The 11495-nt window shown below is 36.0% G+C and overlaps 1 protein-coding gene across 1 annotated transcript in view; it reads right to left on the minus strand.

Annotated features, from left to right (window-relative positions):
- The window catches only part of slc37a1 (solute carrier family 37 member 1), a 20943-nt gene that overhangs the window by 5352 nt on the left and 4096 nt on the right, over positions 1 to 11495 (minus strand). Inside the window, exons 3-17 of the mRNA XM_016450813.1 lie at positions 10865 to 10973; positions 10680 to 10758; positions 9223 to 9358; positions 8909 to 8985; positions 8503 to 8669; positions 8343 to 8395; positions 6100 to 6177; positions 5871 to 5999; positions 5700 to 5790; positions 3259 to 3321; positions 2630 to 2715; positions 2478 to 2526; positions 2215 to 2288; positions 2028 to 2106; positions 1821 to 1918 (exon numbers count right to left, since the gene is read on the minus strand). Of these exons, the coding sequence (XP_016306299.1) occupies positions 1821 to 1918; positions 2028 to 2106; positions 2215 to 2288; positions 2478 to 2526; positions 2630 to 2715; positions 3259 to 3321; positions 5700 to 5790; positions 5871 to 5999; positions 6100 to 6177; positions 8343 to 8395; positions 8503 to 8669; positions 8909 to 8985; positions 9223 to 9358; positions 10680 to 10758; positions 10865 to 10973 (1368 nt within the window). The remainder of the gene's footprint in view (positions 1 to 1820; positions 1919 to 2027; positions 2107 to 2214; positions 2289 to 2477; positions 2527 to 2629; positions 2716 to 3258; positions 3322 to 5699; positions 5791 to 5870; positions 6000 to 6099; positions 6178 to 8342; positions 8396 to 8502; positions 8670 to 8908; positions 8986 to 9222; positions 9359 to 10679; positions 10759 to 10864; positions 10974 to 11495) is intronic.

Consider the following 11495-nt stretch of genomic DNA (forward strand, 5'->3'; position numbering starts at 1 on the left):
TTTGATCCTGTAAACAAACGTTGGTTTTCACGAGATTCACCGGCGCATGCGCAGCACTGACCTCATACGTCATCTGCCCGGAGCTGCTTCCGTGTACAACTATTGGCGCAAGCTACATTAAAGTGATTATTACATTTTGTATATGGATGTTTTTCTTACAAAAACGCATCGATTCGCTACAGGAGGCCTTTGTTCAGCCCCCGGAGCCATGTGAGACACTTTTTTTTAATGGATGGGCGCTTTTTATTGAACTTCTTTTGGACTGAAGCAATGCAACACCCGCTGAGTGGCATTAAACAGCTTGAAAGATCAAAGACAATTTTTTATATAACTCCGACTGGATTCATCTGAAAGAAGAAAGTCATATACACCTAGGATGCCTCGGGGGTGAGTAAAACGCAGCCTAATTTTCATTTTTTGGGTGAACTAACCCTTTAAATATACACTGTGTTGTTAAACTTCACCGCAAAACCTGTTTCCCTACGGGGAAGTAAAACTAGTTTCTATACTATGTTCTCATACTACAATTAATAGTAATAGCTTCTGTCCAAAAAGGCCCAAAAACCCATAAGCATTACGAATAAGATATATCTGGTACTTCTGTTGTATTGACAAAGCTGCTCATTTTCAATTCTAGAAGTTTTAATAACTGAATGTTCTTCTGGGTTTTTATTACTAATAAATATACGTCTTTCCTAGTCCTTTGTGATTTGTGGGTTTCTGAAATGAATTTGAATCCACAAAAGAACTTAACATAACTAGAAAATGTATATTCATTATATATTTAAAAAAATGTATACAGTATAGAAATCAAACTTTTAAAATTCCATCAAATCACACTTTTAAAATTCCATCATATGACCATGAGAATCCTGTTTCTTTAAATAATAATGGCAGCTAACAAATAAAATAAGAAATGTGTCATCCTAAATCTATATTTTTAGCTACTTTAGGTTATCTAAAGCTTGTTTTAGAAGTCCTTTAGAAGTGTGTTGAGGCCCCCTAGTGGGTCCCAGATTCCTGGTTGAGAAGCACTTGTCTGGAAGTCTTCTGAAACTAGATACTAATACCAACTATGTGTGAGAAACAGACCAAAATGTAAGTCATTTGAAAATGCAGGACGGAGAATAAGATTTGAGAAAAACGACTGAAATTTCAGCCTGTTTCTAAGATTGTATGACTTCAGAAGTCTTGAAATGTACATGAGGTGGATGGACTACTTTTATGGTGTTTTTTTATTTTTTTAGGAGCTTAAAGGGATAGTTCACCCAAAAATGAAAATTCTGTCATTAATTACTCACCCTCATGTCATTCCAAACCCGTAAGACCTTCGTTCATCTTCAGAACACAAATTAAGATATTTTTGATTAAATCCAAGAGCTCTCTGACCCTCCCATAGACAGCAAGGTTACTACCACGATCAAGGTCCAGAAACGTCGCAAGGAGATCGGTAAAATAATCCATGTGACATCAGGGGTTCAACCGTAATTTTACGAAGCTACAAGAATACTTTGTGTGCAAAGAAAACAAAAATAACTACTTTATTCAAAGTGGTAGTAACCTTGCTGTCTATGCGGGGTCAGAGAGCTCTCAGAATTCATTAAAAATATCTTAATTTGTGTTCTGAAGATGAACGAAGGTCTTACGGGTTTGGAACAACATGAGGGTGAGTAATTAATGACAGAATTTTCATTTTTGGGTGAACTATCCCTTTAATAGTCTCTAGAATCTGTATGGGAAAAGCTGCATATAGGTTTTTCGGAAAAAAACAAAGAAACATACAATTAACAATAATGCAGTCGGCATCTATTTCAACTCACCAACAGTGCTAAGAAGTCTGCAGTCATGAGCATGTAAAAGACCTGATCCCAGCCTCGTGCTGACAGCAGCCCTGCCAACAAAGGTCCCACAGCAGCACCTGCAGAAGATGAAAGGTGCAAGAGTGACCTCTCTCAGCTCTGCATGACACAGCGCCACAATAAAACCTCAATGAGTGTCGGGAGATATGAGAATTATAATGCTCTTACCAACAGATCCAGTGCCGTCTATAATAGCTGTCACTGTAGACAGAGCCCTAGCATTGCCCTTCAGACTCTTGTGTGTGCCCTAAAAATATCAAATAATACATCAGAGAAAAACAGCATCAGACAGAAGAATAAGCTTATGATAGCGCAAACACACACTAGACCTGATAAAAGGCAGACAGACACTCACCAAGTCAGCAGAGACAGCGGTTGTGATGAGAGCGTATGGTCCGTTGACTAAACCACCACACACCAGCAGCATGCCTTCATAGCAAATAACATACAAACATCAGACCATATAATTAATACTAAGAATAAGAATATAACAACACATAAAAGTTGGCACCAGCTGTCCACTGTTAATCTCATTAGTTCTCTCATTTGAATCAAAGCAATGGCGGTCAAAAGCTCTTATGTAACGCTGAAAGGCAACATTAGGATTGGATGTCTTACCAATAGTGGGACCCAGGCCAAACTGACTCATCATAGAGAAGCCGTAGAGCTATTAAAAACACACACACATACACAAACCACTGTCAATGGTGACACAGCAAAGAGCCTTTAAATGCACAAGCTTCCTGTATTTGATCAGCAAAATGACATACTGTGGGCGCAGCCAGCAGAAGCATCACAGCACAAGTGGTGGCCCTCTTTCCCAACTTATCAGAGAGCACTCCAGCCAGGATCCCTCCTACACACACACACAAACACAGAAATACTTAGGGGTCGTGATTTGATTTTGCATTACTCTGCACTGCTTTATCATAGCACTTCTATGTAAACATGAGGTAGACAAACGAGTTTGATTGTCACAGACTACCATCTTTTGTAATATTATAAACGTCTTTACTGTCACTTTTGCTTAATTGAATACATCCTTACTGAATTAAATACTAAAAAAATCTTATTAAAGCCAAACCTATGAATAGTAGTGTTGATAACAGTAGATAGTTTTGCTTGGTTAGCAGTGGACAGAACAGTTTTATGCCATTTAAATATTTGCGTGATAAAGAAACATGGATTAATATGAAAATACAAGGTAGGACGTGTCCCAAACAAGTCAAGATTAGGAAGAACTTGTTAGTATAGGGGTTTTATGACGACACGTCACAATTTATTTCATTATTAAAGAAAGCAACCGATGAGTGGTCACAGATGTGTATATCAACTATTAATGCCCACCCCAAATACTAAACATTAAAAAAAAAAAAACAGGACTGATAAATCTACATACCAACAATGCCTCCCACATCAAACAGAGTTGAAAGGTCTCCAGCTTTCTTGGCATCAAGGTGAGCTGAGAAACAGGAAATACATCTTAGACACCGTGCTATATTAAAGAAATAGTTCACTAAAAATGAAAAATTGCTGAAAAATGTACTCATCCTCAGGACATCCAAGATGAGTTTGTTTCTTCATCGGAACATATCTTGAAAAATTTAGCCTTATATCACTTGCTCACCAATGGAAACGCTGCAGTGAATGGGTGTCGCCAGATTGAGGTAGGACTGGTCCGAATACCATTTTTTGAGCTTTGAAGCTTCGGTAGTAATCAACACCGAATATTCGAAGTTTCGGAGGGAGGGTGCTGAACATATTCTTCTCTCTATTAAAGGCAGGAATCTCTGTGTGTCTGTCTGTCTATTTGCATTTTTATTATGTCAAGAATAGGGTTGTGACGGTGAGGAAATGTTCCCACCGGTTAATCGACGCGTGACATCACCGTGGGGGCAGGGGCGTTTCCTCTTTTCCTCGCTTTTAAATAGCTTGCAAAAGCGGCGTGCACATTTTACTTTCACTTTCAAATAGCGGCAATTCGGCATAAAGCAATTGTTGGTTTTTAGTTTGTTTGAATTTTCCCTCTTTTCCTCGCTTTCTTTTGCTTTTAAATAGCTTAAAATCGAATTAGCGGCAATTCGGCGTCAATTGCTTGAATGCAACAACAAAATACAACGTCAAACTCACTTTAGCCTATATATAAAACAGAGAACTTTTATTAACAAAACAAATAAAAATACTCCATGCTATATGGCAGGCCATGCCTAATATAAAATCACAAATAACTTACAAAAAGTTTAAATAGGTATACAAAACTGGAAATAAGTAAACATGTATAATATATAACCAAATAAATAAGAAACATAGAAAGTTTATTAGCAAAACAAATAAGAAAGCTTGGAGGCACGGCATACACCTTGATGTCAAATAAAATAAATTAATTACACAAAGTTTAAATAAAGTAAAAATCAGCAAACACTGTGGAACCAATTAAATAAGAAACAAATGTTTAAAAAAAACTTCCAAAATCACCTTAGATAAACGGTAAAAGTCAACAGGCTTTTTCGAAATCCAAAATACTGCCAAACAGGCGCTTTTGCATTTCGTTTCGAAACTAAATCATCCGCCATCGTCTTGTCTGTCTCACCTCACTCTTCTTGTCAGTCAGCTCGACTTACTCTCCTCACTGGATAAATGAAATCTGATCTGTGATGTAACTGTCTGTTCGGCATGCTGCATTGAGCAGCCGTGCTCAGTTTTTAATTGTAGTGTCTGTTCTTTTACTGAACTAAATTATTTTTATTACATTAAAAAAATCAAAAACGACGGTGGGGGTCAGTTTTGTCTTCTCTTCCAGATGAACTGAATCATGACAGACTGAATGAGAACTGTTTCGCGGGGGATGCCAGGTGTTCGAAAAAAAAAAAAAAAAAAGAATAGTCGAATATCAAAATTGAAAAGCTAATGCCAACCCACCGAACAGATATTCGAATAATCGAATATTCTGGCCCAGCCCTAGATTGAGGCATCAATTTATGTCTTGTGAAGTGAAACACTGCATTGTTTGTAAGAAACAAATCCATCATTAAGGCATTTTAACCTTAAACCAATGCTTCTGACCAAAATATGAGCCCGTAATCCAAAATAACTAGACCAGAGAAAAAGTCCATCTCCTGTTGTTCTCTCACATCAAAATCCAAACGAACATATTCGTTTAGAACTGTTTTAGACTGTTTTCACTTGTAAACAGAGCTTTATCTGTGCATATTTCTCTCCTGATTCAGACGAGATGACTTTTTTTTACTGGAGAAAGCAATATTATGGATAGAGGACTCATATTTACATATACATATTGGACTCTTATTCTGACGGCACCCATTCACTGCAGAGGATCCACTGGTGAGCAAGTGATACAATGCTAAATTTCTCTAAATCTGTTCTGATGAAGAAACAAACTAATCTGCATATTACATATTGAATGGCCTGAGGGGGGGGTGAACTATTCCTTAAAGGGATAGTTCATCCAAAAATGAAAATTTGATGTTTATCTGCTTACCCCCAGGGCATCCAAGATGTAGGTGACTTTATTTCTTCAGTAGAACACATTTGATGATTTTTAAGTCCAACCGTTGCAGTCTATCAGTCTTATAATGCATGGCAATGGTAACAAAATCTATGAGTAAAAAAAACATGCACAGACAAATCCAAACAGTATTTATATCATTTTTTACCTCTAATACACCACTATGTCCAATTTTCATTTTTGGATGAACTATCCCTTTCACCACCATACCAAAAAAAAAAAAAAAACTACATCAGGAGAACTACAGAAATCAAGCATTTGTGGTCACAATATCACAGAAATTATGAGATCTCATATTAAATGTTGCGAGTTACCTGTTTTAGTGATGTAGAGGGGAAGCCAGAAGAGGAAGGTATAACTGACCAACTTGGCAAACAGCAGACAAAGAGAGAACTCCACCACTCCCTGCAAACACACAGCAGGAGAAACTTCAGTGACGCTGTAACGCACGCTGAGTGATGGACAGACGGATGGGCCGCACTCACAGGAATGCGCAAAGCTCCCATGAAGCTGATGGCTGACGGTTCGGCCTCGCTCTTCACCACCACCACCTGCTGCACAGGAACACACACTCCAATACTCTCCTGTCCCAGCAGAAGCTCTGTGTCCCAGCTCTAACAACCACAGCAGACAGGACAGTAAAATATCTCAATTAATACTTCTAAAGGAGTGACGGATAGAAAAATACACAGTGAGACAGTGAGGTGGACAAACCTGTGCTTTAGCTCCTGGCTTGTACTGCAAGTAAAGGTCTTTATGTCCATTCACACCATTCCAGTTTTTATTAAGCTTCTGATGAAAAACATAAGAGTTCATGTCACATTGACAAAAAAAAGAGCAATGCATAGACAGGATATATTCTGCATTTATTTGTTATATTAATTTTATTTTATTATCATGATAACACAGGACACATGGGTAGTTGAAATGACATTTCATGACATTTTTCCTCCCTTTATTTAGTAATTAATTTATTTAATTAGACATTATGAAGGGCCAAATAGGCAATGGTTATAAAAAAAATGAATATTTATTTATAAATACTGAATATAGTTAGAATTCTTAATATGAATGTAAATCCAAATATATAATCACAAACTGAATAGATACAAAACAGAATTTATAAAACTAAATCCAAACATTTATACATTTTGAATATAAAGAAATTATTTTGAACATATAATTAAGTACAAATATATAGTTATAAGTCTTAATATGCAGATACAAATCTGAATATATAAATCGAAATCAAACCATGCATTTATAAATTCATGAAAATCTGAAAATATAGTTATAATAAACCCTGAATATATATTAATACATTTGATCAGGCATATTGAAGCTTTTTATATTTAACTAAGCCAAACAAGCTCAGACTTAATATAATTACTTCCTGTTTGGTCCTTCATAATATATGCAAACATCCATTTAACAACTATTAAATAATAAATGTTTACATTATAATTAAAAAAAATAAGAAAATGAATATTTCAGCTTTTAAATATGTATTTGTCATACCCTGAAAAAAACAGGTGATATCAAAAAGTTGAGTAAAAGTGGTGAGGAACTTAATAAAATGGCGACAAGTTACAGAATGAAAAGATTTCATTAAACACCTGTTAGAAAACAAAAAAAAAAAGGTTTTGTGTCCATGTCTATGTCAACTACCAATATATTATATATCTAAATGCTAAATATTTGCATATATTTCCAATAAGTTCATCTGGTGCTAGTATCATTGACCCAATTCCCAATTCACTCTAGAGGGGTAGACAAAAATACTGTGGCGTAACACCTCCTAAATTGCAATTAATTAATCGCTATGAATATTTAAGGATGCTTTAGAAGCAAACCAAGAGGTATTAGCGTAAACAATGACAGAGAATCAAGAATTATGCAGCGGCAAGCTGAAAAAAAAAAAAGTGTTTGAAGTTTCTCTTGAATTTGATTAATTCCTCCTCCACAGTCAAAATGAGGAAAAGAGGCATCAATCTACATTTGCTCCTGCTGTCACCCCCTTCCTCCATCCCTAACGTCTCTGTTACTCCTGATTAGCCACTCCTCCTGAATCAAATCAATCTGATGAAGCGTTTCAGAAATGTGAACTCTGCCTGTGTTAGAAGAGCACCTCACGCTCTACTGAGACTCACAGTGTCGTTGTCATAGCGACTGCTGTTGAGCATGAGTGCGTCATGTTATCAAAACCAATCTTTTCCTCAGGCCGCTGGGAAAAGACATTAACACACAGACTCTGACTCTCTCTCAGGTTTTGTTTAGATATATTGCAAAAATATAATTTTTCTGCATATCTGATACAAACTAGTTTTGTTTTTGTCACCTGAACAGCAAAAACCACATGAAATCTGATATTTACAAGCCCAATACAAACCACATTGATTGATTTTTTCTTTTTTTTTGGAATGAGTATTGACAGGCCTGTCTAAAAAACTAATTAGATTAATTCGCCAGCAAAATTACAGAGCAGACCTATCATTCCTGAGAGACTGGATTGGAAACCCACATCGGATTTGTGTACAGTATGAACAAAGCCTTAAAGGCATATACTAATACTACTGTTCAAAAGTTTGGGGTTGTTAAGTTTTTTTTTAATGTTTTTGAAAGAATTATCTTATGCTCACCAAAGCTGCATTTATTTGATCAAAAATCCAGTATAATATTGTGAAATAGTTTTTCAATTTAAAACAACGGTTTTCTGTTTGAATATATTATTCCTGTGATATAAAGCTGAATTTTCAGCATCATTACTCCAGTCTTCAGTGTCACATGATCCTTCAGAATCATTCTAATATGCTGATTTGCTATCAAGTATCATTATCAATTTTACAAAAAAAAAAAATAATAATTTACTGACCCAAATTTCACAATAGAGTATACATTCATTATATTCTTGAATGCCAATATGACTGGAAATGAAACTAAATAAATGGTGGACTAACCTGATTGCTTGAAGCTGAGCTCTGTGTACTGGCAATCCTCAGATCATTAGGGTCTGGAGATGCAGAAGCATTCGCATCAAAACCCATCAACCACTTTGAGACAATTTTTCACCCAGATACATTTGCACAAATAAATAAGAAAGAAGACATATTCATTTACGCTCTATTAGAAAGAGGAAGCAGATGACTCCCATAGCAGCGATGATAACTCCGGGGACGATGAAGGACAGACCCCAGTTAGAGGAGACATAATATCCAGCGATCAAAGAGCCCAGAATGTTGCCCACTGATGTGTGAGAGTTCCACAGACCCATGATGAGGCCTCTCCTGACACCACAACACGTATGCAACATTTATTTGGGTGGTAATCACAGATCTGTTATAATTGAAGTGTATAAAAAAGAGCAACTAACAGGATAAGCATTGCTTCATCTCAAGCATTCTGAGCAAATGAAAACACCGAATGCTCATGTTTAAAGCGGTGTTATCGATTAGAGTTGTTTTATCAATTTTTACATTTATGTTTTATCGAGTATAATGTTAGTGGAAAGTGCAATGCTTCTTACCTTCCCTTGCCAAACCAGTTGCCAATGCAAGTCACAACACTAGGCCAACCAGTGGTCTGAACTAAACCATTGGCCACCTACACACAAAAAAATAAGAGGTACTGCTTAATGAAAATATTAGAATGATTTCTAAAGAATCATGTGACACTGAAGACTGGAGTAATTCACGTTGCATCACAGGAATAAATTACATTTTAAAATATATTCACACAGAAAATTGCAGCAATCTCACTATATTACTGTTTCTACTGTATTTGTGATCAAATAAATACAGTCTTGATGACCATAAGAGACTGCTTTTGTATGACACCCACCTGAACAAATATATAGAAGCCCAGGCTATGGATGTCATAGATGTATCCCAGTCCAAACAGACAGGTGAAAAGACCACTGGTCAACATGCCCACAGTCAGGTACAGGCGAATGGGCAAACGCTCTCCAATTATTCCACTGAAAAGGTTGTATTAAGAATGTTAGCAACAAAAAGTAAACATTTCATTTTGGGGAGTTAGTTCAAACTGTTCAGCAAGTCTATTCAAAACTTGATTTAATAATTTGAGGCATTTTTATGTATTAAAATATTTTAGTAAAAAATTACATCAAAACTCATTATTTCTCAAATGAACTGAATGAAAAACAAAGTAGAAAACATGACTTGTTTATAGCAAAAGGTTAGCTCACCTAAATATGAAAATTCTGTCATAATTTACTGACCCTCAAGTCGTTCTCAATCCATATAACTTTCATTCATCTTCGAAACACAAATAAAAATATTTTAAATAAAAACTGGAATGTCCATTACACTAAACCTTTATAAAGTTCTTAAAGACATGCTTGAGTGTCCATTTAACATATTTGATTGCCCTATGTATCAATATTTATATGCAAATAAAAGCCTAAATTGAATCAGACTTGAATTGTTTACTTTAACAATGTCTTTATTAACTTTTTAAAGCATCAATGACTACGTTTACATGGACATAAGTAATCTAATTATTTACCTTATTCTAAATAAGTCAATATTATGATTAAGGTGTTTACATGAGTTGCTTTTAGAATATTCCTTTCATCTTCCCGTTTTACATGTTATATTACGTCCCCACATGACGAAATCAGACATCCCCTCCAGAATTTCACGTATAAACATATAGTTCGTCTGCGTTTATGATGCCATATACAGTTTTGGATGTTTCATTTTTAATTTTACGAAAGCTTCAAGTGCAGATAATTATTTGTCATGCTATACGTGCAAACAGACGATGGCGGTGTTGAAGCCATGCTCTTTTGTTTGCCCTCAAACGGTTGAGCACTGGCGTGTGTGTATCCTGTCGCAAAATGCGGCGAAAAGTCCTACACGACGATAATAGTGCGATTAAGGGGTGTGCATGTCTATACTGCACTTCAGTAATGCGACTAAAATAGGAATATTCCACATGTCTTAATTCGATTTCTGTATACTTCAAGTATGACTTTAGCCTGATTAAGGTAATCAAAAATCTGTTTACATGGTAGATTCTTAATCAGAGTATTGTCTTAATCATGTTAAAATCTGAATATTTTTGTCCATGTAAACATACTGAATGCTTTGGTGGAATAGACATCTCTCAGGGTTCATTAAAATATCTTCATTTGTGTTTTATGGGTTTGGAATGACATTAATTGGCGAGTAAATGACAGAATTTTCATTTCTAGATTTCTGAAAATCCCTCCACTTTTTAAGCCATTTTAGTGCAAATCCATCAATATTTAAGTGTTTTGTATCTGTTCTTACCTGAGATACATGCCTATGGCGTAAGCACACAGGAAAGAGTAATCCATTGCTCCAAGCAGCTGCTTATAGTTATTTCTGTCTATAGGGACAGAAAAACAGAGATGCCAAATATTTAATGCACTGGCTGAAAGTGACAGAAACACATACTGCTATAAATATAATATAGTATAAGATCTAAATCTTACCGAATGGTTTCCAGCTGCAGTCTAGTTCTGGGTGGAGTACAGGCTGCTGACTGCTGCTGCTCTCTGTAGGCGCCTCCATCACATGAGAGCAGTTCTTATGCAGCTCACTCTATATGAACACACACATATACATTTAGATAAAGCTGACACAGAGCATAGACAGCATATTAAAGGCACAGTTCACCCAAAAATGAAAATGGCCCAATGATTTACTCACCCTAGGGCTGCACAATTAATCGAATTTCTAATCGCTATTTATATTACAATTTTTCTTTTTTTATATAATTTAAAGGGGTCATATGATGCTATTTTAAAGATCATTATTTTGTGTATTTGGTGTAACAGAATATGTTGACATGCTTTAATGTTCAAAAAACACATTATTTTTCAAATACTGTACATTATTGTAGGGCCTCTCTCAAACGCGTCGTTTTCAACAAAGCCCCCTCCTTTGACAAGCGCAGTCTGCTCTGATTGGCCAGCTGACCCAGTGCATTGTGATCGGCCGAACACCACAAGCACGCGTCGGAAATGTAACGCCCCTTACCATAATCGCAGCTTCAGCTTTCAAAGTAAATATCAAGACAGTTAATAATGTAGTTAGTTTTACCATCAGTTCAAGCCCGAAAGG

The sequence above is a fragment of the Sinocyclocheilus anshuiensis genome, unplaced genomic scaffold, assembly GCF_001515605.1.
Source record: "Sinocyclocheilus anshuiensis isolate Anshui unplaced genomic scaffold, SAMN03320099.WGS_v1.1 scaffold507, whole genome shotgun sequence".
NCBI lineage: Eukaryota > Metazoa > Chordata > Actinopteri > Cypriniformes > Cyprinidae > Sinocyclocheilus > Sinocyclocheilus anshuiensis.